The following is a 25,256-nucleotide window of genomic DNA, read 5'->3' as shown; positions in this document are numbered from 1 at the left end:
GATGATTAAATCTATACACCACAGCAGCGCCGGCATGCAGTTGGTTTTTTTTTTTTTTTTCAGGATTAATTTCATAAATAACTGCACAAATCTCTCTATATGTTTCAAGCTCTCCTGTGACTGAACTTTCAAGTAGTTGGAGAGGGAAAGACAAGGCTGTGTAAGCACACCTCGCTGCCTTTTTAAGGACACCTGTTGGGCTGCATGGCTCATCTCCTCCTCATTTAGCCGTCTGTCTGGGCTCCGTGGGGCTGATTACCAGGAAGAGCTGATTCCAGTTGCAGTGCTTATCAGTCTAATTAGAGCCCCTGGCAGGTGACTTGAAGGAAGTTGTATGTCTCACGGATGTTCAGGCGGAGCAATTTGTACAGGGATGGGGGCTGGCACATGACAAAAATGCAATATCAAAATCATAAGACGGAAGGGTATGAAATTGTGTTTTGAGAATTGCGGTGACAGATCAGTCTTGGTAAAGGTGATTCAGTGCGGGGGATATATTTTCAGGGCTTTTTCTGGGGAGCAGAGGGGCGCCTGGAGGAAGTTAAATAGAGTCTTTTGCATCACTTTTATCATGCAAAATTTCAAGCGGTGACAACAAGTCAAGAGAAAGAGGTGACATCTTGAGTAACATCTTCTGGTGAAAGTATCAACTGTCAAAAAAAGAAACAACACAGAGAGACAAACTCAGACAGGCTGTGTTTCCACAGAAGAGAAAATGGGAGATGGAAAAAAAAGATTTAGAAAAGAATATAAAACACCAGAGAAAGAAAGACACACGAAAAAGGGCAAACAAAGTGAAAGACAGGGGCGGAAAGACAGTGAGAAAAGTTGAGGACAGCGTGCAGGAGGAGAAGAGTTATCCAGGTAGTGTATCAGTCACCGGTAAAAGGTCAGTAGTCTGCTGTTCGCACATCCAGGTGCTAATGCAACACCTCTCACACCTTCCGCAGCTGCTGGTGTCTGTCTGCCTGCAGGTTGGTGGGTAGAAAGACTGTTTGTGCTAGAATAATATGCTGTAATCCCCCATCTCAGATGTGGCCTTAACACAGGTAATTGGACTTGGAGTGTGAGGAAGCCTGTGGCTAGACACACACACACACACAAACACACACCGCTGTGTAGTCTGATTTGAAATATGAACAGAATTGCTCATTTTCTCAAGAGAGATAAGCCCTCTTTTATTTTGTTTGTTTGTGAAGCAGAGCTGCTTTAGTTGTGATGTTACACTGTCCTGTTGAGCTCTGAATGTGTTTTGAGAATGTTGTATACAGTAAGACTAAGACTAGAAGATCATGGCTTCTTTATTATCCTATTTCTTAAACCAAAAACCAGAAGAGCAAAAACTAAAGGAATGTTTTTAATCTGTTTTTTTGTTTGTTTTTAAGCTTTAATGTAAGCTGCAGATATTAGCATTTCCAGCTAATTTAGAGCTAATACAGTCCGAGTCATAATTTGTCATACTTTGGTAGTTTTGCCTGTTTTATAGCCTGTTTTCTACATAGTCCCTTATTTTCAGAAGCTCAAAATGAAGACATAACATCTGAAGTTGATTCAAAATGTTAAATTTGCATTCTAATCAAGTCAAGGATACTCTGAAGGAGATAAGCGTATCATTGTCAAGGTCTACAATCAAGCGGTGCCTTCATAAAAACAGATACAGGGGGTTTACAGCAAAATGCAAACTGTTTACACTCGAGAACAAGAAGGCCAGATTAGAATTTGAAAGAAAGTGTCTAAAAGACTCTGCACGCTTCTGGAGAAAAACTCTTTGGACAGATGAAAGCAAGATTAACTTGGACCAGAACGATGGGATGAGAAAGGTATGGAGAAGGAGAGAAAGAGCTCGTGATCTGAAGCACACCCCATTATCTATCAAACATGGCGGGGGCGATGTTATGGCATGGGCTTGTGTGTTACAGGGCTAATACTCTCTGCTCAGATTCAGCCAAACGCTGCAAAACTGATCAGACAGTGCTTCACAGTGCAGATAATGTTTCTGAAGGCAAAGCAATGTGATGGTCTTAGAGCAGCTTTTCATTTAATGATTACAAAACTAAGGCTCACATTGCAGGCGAAAGCGCATCAAATCTGACTTTTTTGACCCTATGCGACCCATATCCGATCATGGTATGACAGTGTGAACGGCACAAATCCGATATTTTCAAATCCGACCTCACTTTCTTATGTGGTACTGAATCCGATACATATCTGATGTTTTAGAAAGCGACTGCTGTTTGAACGGTCATGTCGCATTAAATACATCTTTTACGTCACTGACACAAGACAGACGCCAATCGTCAGTGCCCGAGAAGACATCATGAACGCTTCCTGGCCATCCAGTGAAGATGTTAGTGAAACTGTTGGGAAGACAATGTTGGAGAAACGTGAACACTTTATTTGTACTGTATAATCTGCAGATTCTGACAGAAATCTGCAACTATCCTTTGAAGCACCGCTCCTCTCTAAAACAGCAATAAGGATAATTATTAGGCCATATGTAAATAACAAAATAACTTTATAACTTAAAGCAAAATTGGGAAACGTAAAGTCCGAAACAAGTCTTTATATTAAGGCCATCAGTCAAACAGTACTGTTTGGTCTGGGTCTAAACAGAGCACGTTGCGTGTGACGTCTTCTTTTGCGCATGCAGGTCGCTTTGAGGGTTCACACTAGAGCGCGTTTGCTGTTGCATTTTATTTGTAGTGTGAACAAGCAGACAAAAAAATCAGATTTGATCAAAAAATCGGAATTGAGCATTAAGACCTGCAGTGTGAACGTAGTCTAAACGCTGAGATACCCACAAACAAGCAGCAACTGATGGTGGCTGCAGTAGACCTAGCAGAGCATCTCAAAGAAGAAACAGATCATTCGGTGATGTCATGACTTCTGGCCTTTCTGAATTTACCATTATTAAACTTTAAAAAAAAACCCATTACATTAGGCTTGAGTTTGTTAGTTTAGCCTGACCATAGTTGGACTTTGAAGTTATTATATACTGTTAGATTGCTTGATCAGAAGGTGTAATTATAGTAGTAATATTAAATGGTTACTAAGACTGATTAGCAAAAAAGGTGTTTTAAAACAAAACATACAAAGCAGAGAATTCCTCTAAATATGCCAAACTTTGCAGAATTAATTCTGGATTAACGAATGACTGAGTCATCCCTATTTAAAAATCTGCTAATATGAGGGTAAAACTGAGGAGCAATACTAGATTTTTGAACCGGTAACCCTCTTTATTTCTGGTGTGAAACAGGACACGTTAACATGGGAATCCATGCAGACTGGCGTAGAGGTCGCTGTTTCAGTGAATGATGTATTAAACACAGATTTTTCAATGGTCAATCAACAACTAACATCTCCGCTGTAAAACTGGTGAAACTTGTCATATCAGAGGTTTTACCTTTAGCAATCATAATTATTGTTGTGATGTCAAACTAGCATTAAGCAAAAACAAACTGCCTAGAAGATACAAAAAAGTAACATCTGTCATGTATGTAAGCTAAGCGGCACAACATTTTTAATACTCATTTTCAAACAAGTCACACATGAGGCTAGCATTAGCTTAACTAGCAGAGTTTTGCGAAATTTGCTAGCAAGCTGTTTTAACTGACAAAAATCAGCAACTGGCTACTAAAACACTACATCTTTATGATATTAAACTTCAAAGAAAGGATTTCAATTGAAATAAACCTTTTATAGAAGCTGGAACATTAAACATTTTACATTATCTTTTTTGGTAAGATGTTATTACAAATTGCAAAGATACCGTATAGCTGCAGGTATTTAGGCATGCTCAATTTCTTCTAGAAGAAATGCTGATCACACATCTATATATTCCTTTCCTTTGTGTCATCCCAAGTCAATCTGAGGAGGATATTGGAGTTCAATTGAAAGCGGGTGTGCCTTAAAGAGAGGTTTGAGATAGGAACGAGTTATCACCTCCAAAGAGAGCTCTGGGAGACACTGTGCTCCTCTGTAGCAGTCCAGCCTGATGCGTACAGGCCACTGACCCATGACAGTGAGCCCGTATCGATTTAAGAGGAGGCAGAGGACACAGAGGAAAAGAGAAAGATGGCTGGGGGGAGGAAAAAATGAAAAACAGTGAGGAGGCCAGGGAGCAATATCCCTCTTAAAACTTATCCATAATTCATTGTCTATTCCTTCTTTTTTGCTTTCTTCTATATTGCGTATATATTCTGTCTTTTTCAAATGGGTGCACGCTAGAGGAATGCTTATTTTCACAGGGGATTAGCGACAACCTATTTTGAAATACATTCCCAACCCAGACACACACAGAAACAGCCATGGCTACACAGCCAGACAGCTAGAAGAGATGTACACAGAAGATACAGTAAAGAAGCTAATTTTTAATACTCATAATGTAGAGCTGGGCGATAGAACGATAACGATATGTATCGCGATATAACTTTTACTCGATAGAGAAATTAAGCTATCGCGATAGACCTCACCGCTCTTGTCCTCTTAAAATAAAAAAATTAAAATTTTTTTTTTTAAAAAGGTCAGCCAATCCAAACTAAGTAGCGCAGAGCCGAACCAATCACAGCCGCAGCGTCACGTCGCGTGACTTGTTACGTACAGCACAAATGCCAAGCCGCACGTGTTTGTTTGGGAAGCAGCCAGCGGGTAATGGAGCCAGCGCGTAATGGAGGAAATGAGTGTGCCGACTAGAAAAATCAACCGAGCGTGACCGAAGAGAAAACAGATGATGGTTCCAATGCCGGAGAGATTGTCGAACGGAAGAGCCATAGAAGTTCCGTAGTGTGAAGGTATTTCGGCTATTTCAAGTCTGACAAAAAACAGAGTAGCGTGCACTGTAAATTGTGCCGAAAGCAAGTCTGGAAATACAATAAACTGGTGCATGCGTCACACTGTGCGCCACGTTATTGTTTCGGTGAAATGAATTTCTACAATACTGTTACTGTTAATTCTACTCTCTGCAGTGTTTAAATGCTTACATATACACACAGTTACTGTCCCTCCACACATACGACTCGGTTCTGCTTCTACTCGGTTCTAGCTTTGTTTACTTTTTCCCACCGAGGCTTCTAGACTTCTGATTGGCCAACATTTCTTCACGGTTAGGAATCTAGCGCCACCTGCTGCTTTGGCATGTTCATAGCAGCGTTTTCCTTCATTTCTGCCTTTATGTGTGGACGGGATTATTTTTTTAAACGGAAAATCTCCGTTTTCAAAAATACCCGTGTACGTGTGGACGCAGCCTCAGTCTCTGACTGGAAGCGCTAATTCGTCATTCGGCTTTTGTCAGACTAAAGTAACTGTTAAAACTGTTTGAAAAGCTAAGCTATACAACAAGGAGAGATTGAGAATTTCCTTTTAGTTCTCAATTTGATATTGACAAAAGTTAGTCAGTTTTGTCTGTTATTCTGTAAAACAAACTAAGATTTATTTTTAGAATTAATATTTTGTTTCTAAGTGGAATTGACAATTTAGTCTGTTTCGTTTGTTCTATTTTGAAACTTAAACGCTTTAGCGGCTGCCTTTTGTGTAGTTTGCAATATTTGCCTTTATTTATCTGAAAAAGTCTCATGTTCCTTAAGTACATCTACCCTGTTGAACTTATTATGGGAAATAAATATTTAAATAAAAACAAGCTGCTGATTATTTCACATTTTACTTGTGAGCAACGGCACATTTAAATCTTACAAATATAGTTATTTGGCTTATATCGTGATAGATATCGTTATCGCCTGAAATGAAAAAAACATATCGTGATATGAAAAAATCTCATATCGCCCAGCTCTATCATAATGTAAAAGAAATATTAATAATTTTATGTATTTGATATATTAACACCAACAACATCTATTTTATTCACAGTGGGTCGTTCCATTTTTCATTTAAATTGTAATGTGAGAGGAGACGGTATCTATCTTCTGAATCCAAACTGGGGTCTGGGTCTGGGGTCACAGGAGAAAGGTCTGAAGCTGCTGAAGCCTCTGCCTCCCATGCTACTGTTAGAACCACAAGCCCGCAGTTTGAGAGCAAAGTCCTTTCGGGAAAATATGGTACTATGAGACCTTTCAGATGTGACGGTTCCTGATTATTCAAGACTTTTTAAGTGAGGAAAAGAATTTCAAATTTAAGTCTGGATTTAACGAGGAGCCAATAAAGAGACTAACATAGGAGAAATATGGTCTCTCTTCCTTGTCCCTGAGAGTAGTCTCGCTGCATCATTTTGGGTTAAATGAAGGGAACTTTCAGAACAACCTGATATTAATGAATTACAAGAGTCAGACGCAGTGTTGGTCAAGTTACTTGAAAATAGTGATTAGTAACTAATTACTGATTACGTCTCCAAGGAAGTAATCTCATTAATTTATTGATTACTTACTTAAAGAAGTAGTTAGTTACTTTATTACTTAGTTACTTTTTAAAAACATGATACACAACCAGAATACGTGATAAAGAAATAGACCTCTCAGCCCAATTCTATTTTTTCTGCATAACCCATCATATAAAGTTGAATCAAATGGAAAAGTCTCTTTTTAAAAATAATAATAATAATAATAATGGATTGGATTTTATATAGCGCTTTTCAAGGCACCCAAAGCGCTTTACAATACCACTATTCATTCACTCTCACATTCATACACTGGTGGAGGCAGCTACAGTTGTAGCCACAGCTGCCCTGGGGCAGACTGACAGAAGCGAGGCTGCCATATTGCGCCATCGGCCCCTCTGGCCAACACCAGTAGGCAAGTAGGGTAAAGTGTCTTGCCCAGGGACACAACGACCAGGACAGAGAGCCCAGGGATCGAACCGGCGACCTTCCGGTTACAGATGCGATTCCCAACCCCCTGAGCCACGGTAAATAGTTTTAATCTTTTAACTTTATGCACATTGCATCAAGCAAAAACTAAATTATAAGCAATAGTCTTTGACTGGAAGAAATTTGTTTAACATTTAAACCTATTTTCTGCATATTCCAGCATATAAAATAAAATAATACACTTACTCTTTCAAATAGATGCAAGTAAAACACAGTAAGAAGAAACAAGTTCTGTTGCTCTTAAATCTATTTTCACCTGTTTAGCAGGAGTGGGGCCTGTGGAGGTTTGCCCAGTGCCGTAGAGGTCATGTCAGTGGGGGGATCTGGGGGTTCTCTGTGAATTTCACAATCCTGTGGCAGTTGCTAGGTGCTTGCTCAGATTTGAAGTTTAATTTTTTGGTACAGTGGATGATGTTTTTGTCACTTTTTATGGATTCATACTCAAAGTAATGTCAGTATTTCCCAGCTTTAAACACTGCATGGTCGTACTCTCTCCTGCGCTCCATATTATCCATTGTTGATGTACACATGTCTGCACCACCATGTTTCTAAGATTTTTAGGACCAAATATAATAGCTTCAGTTTTTGCCTGATTAAAGCTGGGTATCATCTGCATAAAAATCAAAATTTTGCCAGTGATTTTATAGTAATATTGCCCAAGGGAAGTATGTATAATGTAACTAATGTTGGTCCCAGCACAGAACCCTGTGGAACTCCACGACTAACTTTCATGTGTGAAGAAGAGAAAGACATTTGCATGGATGAATTTGGAGTGCAACACCTTTTATACCAACAGTGTATTTTAATCTCTGTAATAAAATATTGTGATCAACTGTAATGACTGCTGGACTGAGGTCTAACAGGACAAACACAGAGATGAGTCCACAGCCAGGCAATAAGAAGATCATTTGTCACCTTCACTGGTGCTGTTTCTGTGGTATGATGAACTCTGTATACTGACTGAAACTCCTCAAGTAGACCATTCCTCTGCAAATAGACAGTTAGGTGTTTGACAACTAACCTTTCAAGAATTTTTGCAATAAGAGGAAGGCTGGATATTTGTGTGTCTAAACTAAGATAACTCAAGTGAAAACTTTTAAAGCTGTGATTAAATCACAGCCACCTTGAAAGCCTGTGGTAAGTTTCCTGTTGGCAGAGATTCTAGTAAAGCTTATGATAGTATGAAAACATAGGTTGTTAACACTACAACCTCTGCTAATGGTTTCCCTGTCAGTTAGCCTTGACATGTTAACATCTCCTCTGCAACACCTCCTTATTTATTCATAGAAATCCAGTGTAAGTGCTGTTAGAATAATGCAGAAAACCCTCCACAAAAAATCTTCTTAACCTCTTATCCAGTTCAGACTAGCAGGGGGGCACATTGAGAATCTCTAACACAATAATTTTCCACCTGATATTGATAAAATAATTCCTTCTTTGCCTTTGATTTCACCCTACAGACTTCGAGGCCAGTGCGTCCTTCATTAAAGCCCAGCCTGAAGTGCTTCAGCTGCCTCGTCTTAACTACAGCTTACCTATGACATATCATGCGTAAAATGTAATCACTGAATGTAATTAGAAGAATGTGCGATACACTCTGAAGTGCTGGCATTACTGAATACTTTTTTTTTTTTTACCTTACTAGTTTTGGATTTAACGGCATATGAGCAACTAATTATTAGTTAATAAAGTCTGATGCAGTTCAACATTATGTAAATAATTCTCACATACATCCATGACACTAAAACCAGCTGCCACATATTGGGGTCTGGTGATATTAAATTGGCCGCAGTTGTGAATGGTTGTTTTGTCTTGTTCTGTGTTAGCTCTGGGATAGACTGACAACCCGTCCAGAGCACTAATCTTGCACTAAGGTCTTGTATGCACAATAATCAGGCGCGTTAGCATCAAGTAGCATCAATTGCGCTCAGCTTTTAGAATTGGAACCAAAGTAAATGATTTTCTATCATCACCGTGCATTATGTCATTATCTTAGCCCAAGTCCAGAATCTTTCCAGCCGCAAAATTTTCACTACACAGTACTTGTCATTTTGCAATATAGATATCCACCTGCAGAGTTCAGTCGCTCCCACAACTCTGCTGTCAGTGGGGGGCTCATGTGTTTTGTATGACAAGCTGTACAGAAGCTGCATGTAAATACAGCTGTGCCGTGGGCAGGTCTTGGCATTCATGCTTCTCACGCGTCTCATGATGACTGCAGGACTGAAATATCTGGCTCTTTGCAACCAACATCCCCAGAAAACACTAGAATGCTTCATTATGGTTCATTATTTGCAGATTTCTTTTTTTTTTTCCTGGGTAAAGCTTTCTGTATTGTTTCCTATTTAAAATGCTGCACTCAACAGCAACTACAAACACTTCACTCTGACCATATGCAAACCAAAACACGCACATCAACACGAAGCTGCACCCGATGGTTAGTCATGCCCGTGACTAGCTTTAATTACTGCTGCTGCTGAACTGCAGGGACCTCGCAATCTGCATTACAGGTAAAAGGGGGCAAAAGTGGCCCGTGGACACACAAACACATATAAAGAGATGCACAAAGGAAGTGAAAATTGAACATCTGTCTTTTTTTTCCCTTTCAAGCCCCCTGCCAAAGAAAGCTGGTGCTGCACCTGGACATGAATTATAGAGAGGCACTTGGATGAGGTGGGTGGAAGAAAGAGAGAAGAGAAAGAGAGGTGAATGAAAATGAGGGGACAGGGTGGATTTCATGTCTCCCCCATCTGGAGACACTCACCAAGGGAGCTCAATGGGTCAATGATCAATTCACTGCCAATAGCTGCCAATAAGGACTGACACAGTGATATAGTATATGCTGCATAAAAAGTTGCTTTAAATTATGCATAATAGCAAATAATAGTGGCACAGACACATTTAAAAAAAATAATAATACAAAAACAGACAGCTCATTGTGCACCCTCTATTGAAAATGTTATGAAATGGCCCTCAAATACTACTCTATATTTTCAGACAGCTGTAATCCTTTAGAAAAAAAAATTATACTCAAAGAGGAACTACAAAAGCAAATAGTGCTTTGAAGATGGAAAGCCCGAAATGTCACCCACCCGCTTTGAAGCTCCCTGGCTCTCTTTGTTTCTCTACACTTGTAGCTCACAAAACCACAGGCAGAGCACACTGCATTCAGGGGCCAATTTAGAGCGGATGTACCATTAAGGGAGAAAACACACACACACACACACACACACACACACACACACACACACACACACACATACAAACACATGCTCATGAGCTCAGACAGTGATATACTGTATAGGCCGAAAGAGACAAGCGCGCACAAACACAGGTGAACACACACCTGGAAAGGCGACATTGTACAGCATACGTATGGCCATCTCCCTTTGTTTTGTACCGTCTCTTTGTAGTTTCGAGCACTTTAAGTGTCATTTGCCGCCTCTTTGATACACACGTACCTTCTGGTTAGTCCATTAACAGCCACATCCAACAGTGACGATTTATGTTGCTTCAGTATACTCAAATTCAACATTTTTGCAACTCACCCTTGACGCAGTTTTGAATCTTGTAGAGCTTATTTAGGGGACACGGAGTGAGGGTGAAAAGCAAGCACGGTGAAATCAGTCAAAATGAATGACAGTAAAAATGTAAATGATCTTTTTCCCATTATTTTCTAAACAAAGCATTGCTTATTTGGAGATGAGTAGCACAAAATAATCAATACCAATTACCTCTTTAGTAGATTTTGATTTGTGCCTGTTCGTCTCTTTAGTCAGCTTAGTCATGTTTACCTTTTTTAAGGCTCGCCGTCTTTAGACAGAGCAGAAGCAGGAAGGAAACAAGTAAAGAAAGGAAGAAGGTAACGTTCTTATTGCAATATACATAGTCTATTGATAGAAATTATTAGTCTATTAGCAGCATGACATGTAAAGCCGCTGAATGAACCAATTTTTGTTATTTTAATTTTTGGATATTACAAATAAGTCTGATGATGATGAGAAGTTTTTTAAAGCACGGGATGGCAGCATACATCAAACACTTCTGGAAATTTCCTGAAGAAGCAGAAACCACTTAACAGTTACAAAGAGTAAAAACATCATTTGTAAAATATTCTTTAGCTTCTTTATTTTGTTGATATAGAAGAAAAGGTTGCTTTTTAAATTTGCTCAACGACCGAGTTTAAATCCAGTTTACTTAAACCAGACTGATTGTTCATATTTTTTACTTGTTTTGCTTAATTTGCAGATTATTTATTTTATGCTGGACCTTATTGCCGGGCCTCAGTTTATTCACTGTCTGAAACAAGCTGTTTGAATTCTTCTCCTTTAATTGTTCAGTCACACTAGGGGACGAATAAGGTGACCTTCTCTCTGTAAGTAGGAAAAATGGGTGGTTGGCCAGCAATTGCATTGAATTTTATTTGTTGTCAGACACCGACTGAAAGCAGGAGCGATGACCAGAGGTTGAGAGTGTTTGAAGGACCACCTTCAAACACAAGGCGATTACATCTGTTCACCTGTTGAAAGGCAACTTACCACCTCACAATTTGCGGTCTGACTCATACTGACTGAAATCACTCTCAGACAGATTGCTTAAGGTTTGCAAATAATTGCCATCTAATTTACAAATGCAGACAGACTGCCAAGACATTGCAATCAACCTGAGTCAGTCTGCACTGATGAGCACAATTTGTCTGTGAAACATCTCTTTGCAATAAGAGACTCAACTTAAATAGTTGCCAACTGGTTGTATTCTGGTTACACGCCTATATAAAAGCAAGGTCGACCCCTGCCTATTTCATGTAGCATTTAAATCTGAATTTGAATTTTAGTTCTAGCGGGATTTTGAAGTAAATATTTAATTGAATTTCTGTGTATGCAGACAACAACAGAGTTGCAGTTTTTGCTGCTTTATCACAGTTAATCGCTGTATTATCTCAAACGGATTGAATGTAATTGCCAACTTGACCCCATTCATCAGAATCAGAATAAGAATACTTTATTAATCCCTAAGGAAAATTTTCAACCACAAACTATGTCTTATTGCTGTTTTATCACCGTCTTGATGCACTAAAGTTGCTATGAAGATGGCAACTGACTGAAAGTGGTTGCAAGCGTCCTCATCTTCAAAGGTCACAAGTTCATCGCACATGGTTGCACCAATTGGGCTGTGTCACAGTCTCCAGCCACTGTTTTCCCTGTGTGACTGTAGCATAAGCTAACTTTCCTTTGATTGGCTGCCTCTCACAAACACAAGCTCTGAACTGCAGGTGGTGAGATTTGCCCTTGTGCCTTAAAAGGAATCCCCCCACCCCCACAAATAAATAAAATAAAAACATAATGTAAATGCTACAACTAAACTTTTCTCTCAGTAAAACATTCACAACTGCATGATGGGAGTGATTAAAAAACTAAAATACTTTGATTTAATTATGGTTCATAGCAGGAGCTGGAAAGAAGCTCATTTCCGTAGCTGTTTGTGTCTGCTGCTTCATAAAGTGGCATCCATCGAGTATACCGACTGCTGTGCGTACAACAAACACAATACACGAGTACCCGCTGATCTTGACATTAGGGCCGTCGGCACACGGACTCTCTCGTTGAGTAGCATTTACTGCGGGCAGACATGGAAGATGAAGGGATGAGGGAATATAGAGATGGGGGTGGAGAGGTCGAGATGAACCAAAGGGAGAATAAAAGTGTTGCTGATGGCAGGACTGAAGAGGAGGCTGGATTTTCTGCTCAACATGGTGCTTAAACCCACAGCACCAAACATGTACCCACCATCTATATGGCCAGACTGCCTGTGTATATAGAGTAGTGGGAAAACTCTACATCTCTGCTGGGTTTAGTTGGTATTTTTCTGGCGTTTGTGAACAACACTGATGGAAAAGATACTGCACTGACAATTACGTCCCTTTCACTTTGGCACAATCTGTTTAGACAGAAGACTGCGACGACTAATCGTCTTTACGACTTTGTGGCAAAACAAGCCATTTTGTCAGTTCATAAAACATGAAGCTAGTGAGCCATTCTGTTATTATGCTCACCACCATGTGTGAGAAAATGTGCTGTTGCCAGCCGTCCTGTGTGGCTCAGCTGGAAATTAGATCACGGAAAAGTACTTGGTTAAATAAAAAAATTGCATCATCAACTCTGGCTGAAATCCAAATGAGATCAATTATAAAATTTGGTGTCACTTAATAGCAACAACCTGCAAACTGGAACAAGCTAATACACAAATAAAACGCCATATTCATTAGTCGTGTCTGCACACCTGATGTGACTGCAAATCTCCAGAGAAACAAAGTGGCGGATTATTATCTCCAGAATCATATTTGGCATTAATAATATATTTTGCAACACGGTAAGTTTCCTATTAATCAAGATGAGACGGTTTGATATCGGCAAATCCGTTTAAATGAACATGAAGCTGGAGCAAAACACAGATGTGGCAGAAGTTCTGCAAGGCTGACTATGTTCACTGTCCTTAAAGGGACATTCAGTCTTACTTTGGAAAGTTGCCCCACCCCCAGCTTCGCACACACCGTTAATCATGTTGGATTTTGAGGCTGCTTCCAACCATTCCTGTAACTTTCCCCAAAAAACGACAACCTGACATTTACACCCACGTTATGCTGTGATTGTCCTGAAAGAGCAGTGGGTTTTAACTATTTTTTCATGTGAAGAATCAGGAACGCTTTTCTGACTAATTAAGGTCTGCCTCATATTTCATATTTCCTTATGTTGACCACTGTTCTCTGCAATGATGACAAAAGAAGGTACTGGAAGTGGAAAGATGCAGAGCAATAAAGTCAATGCTATATCCTGCTTAGAAAACTGGCTGAAAATCCTGGTTATATAAAGTTATACACTCGTTACACATCTAGATTACCCTTAAGTCTATGTATTTCATGCCTCTTGTTCAAGTCCAGGTCTCACGGGAAGCAGTGCAAGCTGAGAAGCCCTGATGTCCCTCTTTCCAGGGTCTCCTCCCAGATGGTATTGTATGAACCAGCTCAAGTAGCTCCTTTCGGTTAGTTACTCTCCAGCTCTCCATCCATCTTCCAGTGGCACCTCATCCAGTTTGGCGGGTGTGTGTCGATGCTTTGTGCACACCACATCAGATGTTTTGGGAACCAGTGCAACCATGTTCACTTTTTTCACTACCAAAGAGACTAAAGCAACCAATTTCTCTTCTTTCGTCACATATGAAGCAGCTTATATTGCTGCATCAGAGCATTTAAAAGACTAAAAAGCAGGAAGACAAAATCTGTTTTTGTCTGGTTTAAATAGATTTATGTGGACGGATATTTTTTCTCCAAATACAAATTAAAGGGTTTAGATCCATGAGATTGTTATCCATTTATACTATACGTTAAGACAGAAGATACGTCGATTCAGTCTAAAAATGCTAAAAGCTGATGATTTGCAGAGAGGCGGCACCTTAATGCCTCAGCGTCATGCCCTGACACACTTCACATTCAAACGTATCGCTGTACATCCTTCTTGATCCATGTCCGTTTCCCGATTCAAAGCTTTGCTTCCCACCACCGAAACAATGCATATTCAATTTTTGTTTACGAACTCAGGGTCTCTGCGGGTGTCTGAGAAAGGTTGCTCCGTCGTTCCAATTTGCGTTGCGTTTCACCCCCTACTCATTAATCTCCCTCCATTCGCTGATAGCTTCGTTTGGTCCACTAGAAATCGCTTTCAATTATTCATGCCTATTTACCACAAATACCTTGGAGATGGAATTAGCAAACAAACAATGCCAGGCGACACTAATCCTCGTCTACAGCAAAGATCCTTTAATGCACTGGAGATCAGGCCGGCTGTTGACAGGCACCTGTTACTGTCTTCAGCTGCTTCGCAACAGCAATGTTGACACAGTAAATGTGTTTACGGGAGCAGCGCAGCCCTGACCTTACGCTAAAGGTGCAGGGATAATGCAAAGGAGAGAAGAATAAGTAAGAGGAGGAGAGCATGGAGAAAGAACAGGCGAACGACTGGCAAGGATATACAGGATAAAGATAAGTGTAAGACTCGGCCCGATTCGTGGGCTGGAACACTCTCGGCTCTTCAACGCAGTAGCAAATGTTGTACCTGACACCTTTTTTTGTATGAGATGAACACAAAAGTCAGCGATGATGAAAGCTCGCTCTTTGGGCCAGGGACGTGGATAAAAACTAGATGTTTCAAACCGATTTATAGACACCAAAATGCTCTGATAAAGCATTTGTAATAGCTGTCTTTGACAATTTGAGTGCTTTTTTTTTTTTTTTTTTTTTTTTTTTTTTACTGGAGGCAGTTGAGGCGGCAGGAAAAGAAAAAAAAAAGAGGAAGAGGCGTCATGACCTTGGAATTAAAAAGACATATAATACCCTCGTAGAGAAAGAAAGTTTCCACTAAAATAAAGCGAAAATATTTAGCAGCTTACAGTGAGTAACACAACTCTGGTTATCTAGTGCCCTGCAGCTAGCAGGCACACAGGCGCGCGCGCACACGAGCGCTGTGTGGAGTGAATAAATTTCGGTTTACCTAGTGTAACAGACAGCGGCCGTTTCTGAGATCAACAATGCATAAACGTTAAGACAGAAAAGTGAGATATGTCATATCGAATGAGCATCACTGTGGATTTATGTTTGTACAGGCGCATGTGTGTGTGTGTGTGCCCTCTAGCAGACAGGGAGATGATGCAAGGGAGCCTGGAAAGGTACTACTGAGACTGAAAGCAGATAGTGAGAGTGACGGTTTAGATGACTGAGTGCTGGGCTCGTAGCTGAATGACACACACACATTTTCTCACACACGCATGCACAGAGCCAGGGGCAATGCAGGAGAAGAGACTGAGGAAGACTTTGATCACCGAACTGAGCACATTCAAGCACTCAACCAGAGAGGGCAGCCAGTGATGAGGAGGAGAGAAGAGAGCGCCCAGGGAGGGAGGGAAGGAAGGAGGGAGGGAAAGAGGGAAGAAGGGGGTAGGGTGGGTGGGGGAAGAGAGGGATCGGGTTGTTTTCTGACCTCTACGCTCATTGATACAGATGTTAAGGCATGAACACACAGACAATCAGGCATCCGACATGGATTCTACCAAGCAAAAAAAAAAAAAGACAGCTTTTCTTGACGTGTTTCTTGATAGTGGAAACCCATGCTGACAAAACTAATTTCATTCCAGCTGTATGTGCCTGGACATGAGCACACCAAAGTGGAGGAAACGTTCGGAAAATTAAATTCACACTTATTTCTTTAGCCTCTGGCGGCTTGCTGACTTCTGAATGGTAAATATTACAATATCAAGCAGAAACCAGATACACAAACGTGTCGCTCTGGAATCCCTGCGGCTTATGTTACCTTTGCTGGCGGCGTGTGACCGAAAAAAAACACCAAAAAAAAACAGGCGGCTGTAGCACTACGGAGCCGTCCTGCACGCCTGAGATGCAGGTGGATAAACCATTGTGCTGTTTGCGAAGAGAGCAGGTAATTATCGCTGGCATTTTGACAAGTGTTTGCCAGAGTGAAGGTCAACTCTGTCTGCGTGGGAGATCTATGCTAATCTGCTCAGCTGGAAAAGACTACCACTCACCACTCGAACGGTAGCTAGCACTATTATGCAGCCACAGCTACTATGTTTTCACTTCAGAGTTGTCTGCAAGGGTGTGTGTGTGCAGAAGAGTATGTGTTTGTGTGTGTGTGCCTGCAAGCAGAGCGGAGAGAAGAAAAAAAGGAAAGAGAAAAGACAGACAGAATCAGACAGGAAGACAGACAAGTGGAGTGAGATGGAAAAGGAACCCGGTTAAATTTAGGCTGGCTCTCTTGTGGTTTTAGAAAAAACACCAGTCAGTAGTGTGGTTCATTTCATATCGTGTAAAAATCTCTTTCTTTTAAGGTAAATGGCTCAGATTTCCATCCAAATGAAGACAGAAAAGTGAAAAATAAGAATCCAAACTAGTGTACGTCGCTGCTCTTTAGCCTTTTTTTGGTGAAAAATAGAGTTGGGTGCATACAGGATAAACAGCTGGGCGCCTTTTTTCCAATAGGATGTCATTAAAGTCTTGCAGAAGAAGGAAGCGCAGTGAGATGGCGTAACTGAAAACACATCAGGCGAATCTCAAACAGTGGAAAACAGTGATGAAATTATGCCACATTCTATTTGTTTCACGTATTAATCTGAATGTTTTCTGCTCCACACAGAAAACATCTGATGCCTTTTTTTTTTTTTTACGAATAACCATTTATGAAAATATAGAAGGGGCCGCTCATAAAGTCGCCTACGGGGGAATTATGAGCTGAATCTGCAGCTCTTCCTGGTTTTTTATGGCTCTTCACAGTGAGATTGCACTCTTTCTTTAGCTGTTGGGCTCCTAGAGAATCGTTTTCATCTGCAGAAGGCAGCTGTATTCAGTAAAAAATAGCAACTTAAAACAACTGTATACTATCTGCTCGCCCCTGGCAGTTTTTTGCTTTTGAGAATTAGGCCCCTGAAGAGTTCTGATGTTTTCCTCAGGAGATGGTAGAGACCAAAAACAGAGACCGCTGGCCTTTCATTGGGAAGACTGATCATAATGTTGGCGGTTTAATGGTTTATCATACCAGCATACATGACAATAGTCTGCTTAGAACCTGTCTTCATATTAAAAAAGCAAGTCTACTTACTGTTTTTCAACTTTTCTGCCCCATCAAGGGGCAAGCACTTTATTTTGGGAAGGATTTTTAGGTGCATAGCAATTCAGTTTTCCTCCTGGTAAAATCCTCAGGAGTTTTCTCACCATCATCTTCCCTTTGACTCAGCAATCTCCATTCTGCTGTCACTTACATGTGAGTGAAAGAGTGTGTGTGTCAGATAGACAGAAGCGGAGGCAGAAACACGGGGGCAGACTTTGTCTATGTCCACATCTCTGCGTGTCTGCCTCGGGTGACAGCCGTGTGTCAGGGTCTCTGCTCTCTGCTCCAGATGGCCCAGCAAGTTGCTCCCGGGGTCCCCAGACTCTCAGTGCTCATTGACCAAGGCTGGGGTTCTCACGGCCTGGGGGCCTGTGGACTCATTGCTTCGGCCTGGCCTCTGGGGCCTTTGAGGCCTCCGAGGGGCTCCGGGGTCGCCCAACCGTGACAGCCAAGACAATAGGAGTGTCCTCACCCTGCTCCCCACCCACCACCTACAGCCCCTCTCAACACACAGTCACACACCCCGGTGTTTGGCCTGGACATCCTCGATCCCCGCAGGCAGACAGTTGCCGTGTCATCCAGCATTAGTTTTCCTCCCAGCTAATCAATAAAATACTTTAACGTGTAGGTATGATAACTGTGTTGCAAAAATGCATCGTATCTCATCTTTATCAATTTAAAAAAATATATAAAATAAGTCATAATTATAGAAGCTTTATAAAACACCCTTCCTACACATAAATCCACCTCCTCACCGTGAAGAGCGCAAACATGTAAGTGGATCAAATCCATCACCAGCTACAAAACGTCGCTTTTCGGTGAGCAGAAGCAGTTCTGACAGATCTATTTCCCACTGACTGAAGGTGATTTACATGTTTAGAAATCACTGAGAGGAAACAAGAAGGCAAAAAAGAGAAAGAAAGTGGAGTTCTAAACAACACATCTCAACACTGGTTTTAACAGCTTGGCTGCCACTTCATCAAATATTGAATAAATCATTTTCTTGGCACAGTATGAACACAGCTGCAAAAAAAAGAGAGAGAGAGAAAAAAAGAACAAAATCACACACACCAACACGCACACGTCCACACGCACATGCTAACACGGACACACAGAATGCCTTGTAGTTTTGATAAAGCAGCAGCTTTCTCTTTTGTTTTGCAGCCGAGCAGGGATTAGGCAGTGCGGGCCTTTGTCCTGCGGTTTTCCAGTTGAGCAGAACACAAGAGCTTCTACCTCCACTAATACAGTCAGACCTCCCAGCAGGCCTTTCACCACACAGCCGCTAAGAACCTGCTGCCTAAAAGATGCTTTTCAATGAGTTATCAAATCTCCTCTATACTGTCCATGCCTTTCAACCGAGTCTCTTTGTCTATTCTTTTCAATGGAGCATTGAACACATCAAATAGAACTGATGGGCAGATAGATGGACAGCAGAATGTAGCAGAGCCATATTAACCTCTTTCAGACACTGCCGAGTACAGTAAAGGTACTCGGTTTAACGTATAACAAACCTGACTGAGAACTTGCTAAATTGGAGTCGTTTTACCATTTTTATTTAGCCACACAGGACAGTGAACAATTTACTTGTTAATCTAAAATAATAAGGAAAAGATTTATTGACAGTGAAAATGATAACTTGTTGCAGCTCCGACAGTAAGCAAACATTTTTCTGAACAGCATTAAAACAATATTTTAGTCCACAGGAAGATTAATCGCAAGTCATTTTCAAAGCAAACACTCTCAACGCTTATTCAAGCACCTGAAATATGAGTATTTGCATCTTTTTCAGTTTGTTTCATTACTCTAATTTCTTTATTGCTCTCCACTCTCGGAGCATGTGAGTCACATTTTAACTTCTTCCTTTTGGGACCAAACTCTATACCGAATAATCAATAATGGAAATATAGTAATTGTTAGTGGAAGCCCTCAAAACCAGTCTACAACACAAGTAGTGCTAAAACCGTCAGATGTTAGTCGACGGGAAAATTAGATGGCAACAGCTTCTCTTCATGCAAAATATCAAAAGCAGTGCATGAAAGCCGTCATTTAGTCAACAGCGAAATTGAATAAAAACGATTCTGATTGCCACTGAAGTCATTTACCGAGAGCGATCCTGAACATTTATGTTTATTCGCTCCTCAGTTGTAAAGATTTGCTTCTTTTTCTATCATTTTAAAGTGAAAATCTTCTTGTTACTGGTGCATTTGAAAGAGTCTCCTGCAATCATCGCTTGCAGCAAATTTATTGAGGAAAATTGACTTGTCTTTACGGGCATCTCTGTTTTCTCTCATGTTGGTGGCAAATGACTAATTAGACCTGTTTAATGGTTATTGATCTGCTTCAAAGAAAGATGATTTTGTTACATTCTCACCATCGTTCTTGGGTTTTGTAGTTTCACGACTGCCATCAGGCTGGATGTGGAGGCTCTCAGCGGCAGGTTGGGCACAGAGTACAGCAGGGGTTTCGATGAGTTCATTAGGAGGCCACGTCATTTATGCACAGTCACACATAAGGCAAAGGTCAGCCAGGATTACCCAGGTGGCCACTGCATGTGGGTGTCAGTTTGATTTTTAGACTGCACTTTAACCATGCTGTTGCTCCACAACCTGGTAACCGCTTTGAAATCACCACGCCTTTGCTGCACTGCATTGAATTCGGTGTCACGCATGCTCATTTGGAGCTGGGAAACAGCTACAAAGCGACAGTTTGTGCATGCACTTCAGATTGCTTTTAATATCGGGAGGCGAGTGGGAAGTCCACTCCACTTCACACTGTGGTGGAAACAGAGGGTGGGCAACAAGGTAGGAGGGGGCGCAGGGAATAAAGCTCTGGTAGGATTTAATCTAAGGTCACCGGGGGGACACACGGAGAGAGGATCCAACCAGTCAGCTATCTCTAAGTGCTATTTCTATACTTTTTATACATTTCCGAGCTGAAACTCTTCGGTCTACTGGGATAAAAGAACAATGCATCCAAGGGGAAGTAGCTTGATAAGCTCCGTCTGTTCACTTTTTCAAATTGCTATTCAGGTGGGCTGTATTCATAATTCATCAACATGGGTCAGGCTCATGATCATGTTGACTTAACATTTGGTCTGACATTTCAGCCCTGCTCATGCCTGTCATTAGCTCTCGCCACACGCTACCTCATCAAAGTCAGTCACACAAGCGAGGAGGGGAGGGAGGAGATGAAGAAGAAAAACAAAACGTTAACACAGAATAAAAAAACCCCAAAACGATACAGTTTAAAAATAATACCTCGTGCATACAACGCCCGCGATATTTGTTCAGTTGATTGTTTTGTTAAACAAACACTGCAAAAGTGGGATGACGGCGCGGGATAAAGATAGACACACACCGTAATCCGGCAAACACACGCGCGTGCGAAAACGCACCCTTAAACCCGCTGAACCGAAGCTCAGCCCCCAGCTCGGGCTTTCTTGCGGTAAGTCTGTATCAACAGCCATCATCCAGCGCTTCCCTAATGGGAAACGAGTTGGTGCCAAAAAAATGTCGCCGCGCAGAAAAACTGGAGCAGCAACACATTTCTGCCAATAACAACACCACCATGTTGATTCCAGTGGGGTGATATTGGATGATATTGACTGTTGGGAGTATTGCTGTGCTTCTCAAAGTCATTTCCGACCAAAGCAAGGACATCGACACACATCCAACACATAGGCGCACTTGCTGCACGCACTAACACCAACGCCGGGCTAATCGGAGTGCAGACATCGAACAGGAGAGTGGAGGCAGCGCATACTGACAACCTCCTTTCTGTGGGTGACAGCTCTCCATCAGTCTACATCAAACAAGTGCATACATGCAGGCACACTCACACACAAGTGTACACTCCGTCTGATTGGCCATTGCAAACCTGTTTCAACCTGCCACCAAATAAACTGTGCTGTGTACTATATATGTGTGTGTGTGTGTGTGTGTGTGTTTGCAGAAATAGCAGGTGTGCACGCTGAGCTCATCATCTCTGTAACTGATGGTCATCTGTCATCGCCCGGTGTTGATAATCTTCTTAGGGACGGGGGTTTGTCCGAACAAGATGAACACCAGCCTATCTACTGTATCGGGAGAAACTAATCTGTGTTCTCATTTACTGGAGCCCAGACTGTCACAGAGTGGTCCGGCTGGTAAAAATTAGATGAATCGCAGTGAAGGTTGTCAATGGGACGATTGCGTGAGGGCGACATGTGAGGAAATACGGACCGCTGCTCTTACCTGCAACTTGAACTAGATCTGCAGTGGTGACGTTCTTGGGGTTCGGACCGACTCTGAACGTCAAGGCAGGGCCAAGGACGCTGCAGATAAACAGCAAAGGAGAAACAGAATGAGCAGGTTTTTGGAAAAATGTGAAGACGCTCAACAGCTCAGGTCCATGATCTGTGAAGATCGAACTACGGGTGAGCTTAGCATAAAGACTGGAAGCAAGTAGAATCAGCCATTCGAGCTCGATGTTTACAAAATCTCTAACAACTACTGATTACTGTAATATTACACAAATAAGAAATGTCATATGAAACGCCTGTACAGCTGCTGGCAGGTTAGATTTTTACACTTCTAAATGATATTTTGATAGTTACCTTAATAAGGAAGTAGGAATAGAAAGTAACAACTTCTCAAAAAATATAGAAACATGCAACTGTAAAACCAAACTATAAAATGCACAGAATAAAACGTTGAAATTACTTCCACCCTGTGACATGTAAACCACTCTTCTATGGGGCCACTTGTTCAAGTGAGAGTCACAATATGAAGCCCCCTAGTGGACGGTGAAGTCACACACATTTTCATAAAGTAATCAGATTAAATTTTTCGCTGTAGAAAGAAGTTTTCGTCCCACGCAGAGTGTACAGTGGACGCTAATGTTTATGTCACTTTTGAAACTTAAAGTAATGTAAGTACTTCCACGCATTAAATGCTGTATGGTCATACTTTCCCCCACGCCACGCTCCATATTATCCGTTGTTGATCTACACACGTCTGTTGAGATCTACAATGGATAATATGGAGCGCGGTTGTACGTCATTGTCATGGGACACTCTCACAAACAAAATCACGGTTTAGTAACGCAGTATTGCAGTAACGCAGCGTGCTTACGGGAAAGGAACAGTAATCTAATTACTTTTTGCAACAGTAATCCCTTACACAAAGGATGAACTGAAGCTCTGCCATCACGTAATGTCGCATACTGCTGTTTCTGATGTCATTTAGAAGAAAAAAAAAAAAAAAAAAAAAAAAAAACCAGTAATCCCTTACTTTACTTGTTACTTGAAAAAAGTATTCCGATTACAGGAACGCATTCTCTGGTCTGATCAAAACATGTGAATCCATCCACATGAGTAATAAAGGAACAGCCAAAATTACCAAGTGTTAAAAGCAATGTTGTATGTAGGAATATGTTTAAAAATATGTATGTTAAACAGAGATGTGATTAAGTGTTTGGGAAAGCAGAACATTTTGGGGGAAATGACTCCTATAAGCAGCACAGCAAAGGATCATAAAGATGCTAAATATTGACTCAGAAGCCCTCAGGCATATGTTTCACCAACAGATCAGAAATATTAAGAAGAGAAACTGTAAATTACCCAAAAAACAAACAAAACCTCCCCCAGAAAATATGTGGAGTGATCATGATTTCTGTTTTCCTTTCAAGCCTGAAATTGGCCAAAGAGCAAAGTACAGTCATGAGCGGTGCGCCTTGTTTTCCCTTCACCTGCGGTAACCTGCCTGTACTCTCTGCACCCATTTTCCTCTGTGTGGTCAGGAGTCAGCAACAGACTTCTCCCCCTGGAGGAGAATAAATGTTGAAGGTCCCCGAGGTTAGCCATAAAATAAAATCTAACAACCCTAGCAGACTCGGCGAGACCGCCCAGCAATGGTCAAGGGAAAAGAAAACCTGTGAAGCAATGTGTAAAGAAAAAAATCCTACTCATGTTTAGTGTAACCTCTTAAGATCCCAAATGAAATGATTTTTTCTAGAAGCAAGGAGACCATTTTTAACAACTAAGAGAGCAAACACACATCGACTGCACAGCAGTGAGTGTGGCTCGCTTTTAAACACGGACCAGCAAAGCAAAAGTGGGAAAAGGTAACCAATGAGGTCATTTTCCTCAAGACTCAACATTAATATTAAAGCAGTGACGACTGAGACGCCGACAATGAACAAACAAACGATCATCACTTCCCAAATTTAGTAAAAACATGAAAAGGCCAGAATGAGCAATCAGCTTATTATCAAGTACTTTTATTATTTCATTCAGTCACAAATGGCTCTTTTTTTTAAGCAAGTGAAAATTTAACCACCGAGGTGCGAAAATTTGCACCTGTCTCTAATACAAATCTGCTTATTTGAACAATTTGTACAATAAAGACCAATTTTCTTTGCTTCTAGCGTAGTGCTAGGCTTTATTCTGTCTTCTTTAAGATATTATTACCGTCACATAAAATTGTTCTATTTCTTCTTTCTTTATGAGTACATTTTGTCACTTGTTTAAAGGAAACAAGACTTCTGGAATAATGAAGTAATTTAACACTGGTACACAGAGGAACCTGTTACAGATTATTTCTGTGTTAGAAGTTTGTCCATGCAGTGCAGATTTGTCCATGATGTGAATCTCCTTTTCCACCACATGCCAAAGCTGCTGCACTGAGATCTGCTTACTGTGGAGGGCATGTTCAAGAAACCAGTTTGAGATGTTTGAACTTTGTGACACGGCACTGATGGAAGCAGCCAACAGAAGACCTGTACGCTGTGGTGATAATGGGATGGACAACAATTCTCAGGTAGGCTGTGGTGTTTAAACAATGCTCAGTTAGTAATAAGGTGCTGAAAGTGTGCCAAGAAAATATCCCCTACACCATTACACCACCACCAGAAACTTGAATGTTTGGTACAAGGCAGGGTGGAAGCACGCTTTCATGTTGTTTATCCCATATTGTGATCATACCCTATCCGAATGTCATGGCAAAAATTAAGACTCATCAGATTAGGCAACGTTTCTCCAGTCTCCTGTTGTCCAATATTGGTGATCCTCTGTTGACTGTGCCCTCAGTTTCCTGTTTTTAGCTAACAAGAGGGACACCAGGGGTGGTCTTCTGCTACTTCTACTGCTAATTCTGCTACATCTTGTGCATTCAGGGATGCTCTTCTGCATACCTTGATTGTAATGAGTTTTAATTTGCGTTGGTGTTGCCTCCTATCAGCTAAAAGCCATTCCTCTCTGAGCTCTGACATCAACAACGTAGTGGTTGGTGTGCCTCATTTTAGGACTATTCTCCGAAACCTCTAGAGATGGTTCTGTTGGGAAATCTCAGCAGTTTCTGAAATACTCAGACCATGACACATTCAACTCACCTAAATCACCCGTCTTCCCCATTCTGATGCTTAGTTCAGACTTCCGTATGTTGTCTTGGCCACGTATACATGTTTACATCCGTTGAGTTGCTGCCATGAGATTGGCTGTTTAGCTATCTGTGCTAAAGAACAGTTGAATGTTGAACTTAATGGAGGTATTAAGTTCTTAATAAAGTGATTGCTGAGTGTATAGTAAAAGTGATAAAACCATAGACTTATTTAGTTGCATTCAGACTGTATGAGCTGTATGTGGCTGTACTTTTCTTCTCCCCAGTTTTTATGCTAAGCGGAGTTAAGCTAACCAGTTGGCAATGCTTATCTTACTCTCTAAGTAAGTGAAGAGAGTGGAGACAGCTTTAAAGAAGTCCAATGAGTCTGAAAGAGCTAAAATTAAGGAGATA

The 25,256-nt window shown here is 41.1% G+C and overlaps 1 protein-coding gene across 3 annotated transcripts in view; it reads right to left on the bottom strand.

Moving 5' to 3' along the window:
* ptprn2 (protein tyrosine phosphatase receptor type N2) overlaps positions 1-25,256 on the bottom strand; it is a 163,424-nt gene that overhangs the window by 81,396 nt on the left and 56,772 nt on the right. For all 3 annotated transcript variants that reach the window (XM_080864736.1, XM_080864737.1, XM_080864738.1), the window contains one exon: positions 21,720-21,799. In XM_080864736.1, coding sequence (XP_080720862.1) covers positions 21,720-21,799 — 80 coding nt within the window. The remainder of the gene's footprint in view (positions 1-21,719; positions 21,800-25,256) is intronic.

This window comes from Rhamphochromis sp. 'chilingali', assembly GCF_963969265.1.
Source record: "Rhamphochromis sp. 'chilingali' genome assembly, chromosome: 18".
Classification (NCBI taxonomy): domain Eukaryota; kingdom Metazoa; phylum Chordata; class Actinopteri; order Cichliformes; family Cichlidae; genus Rhamphochromis; species Rhamphochromis sp. 'chilingali'.
The sequence above is the reverse complement of the archived record's forward strand: the minus strand, read 5'-3'. Positions and strand labels throughout refer to the sequence as shown.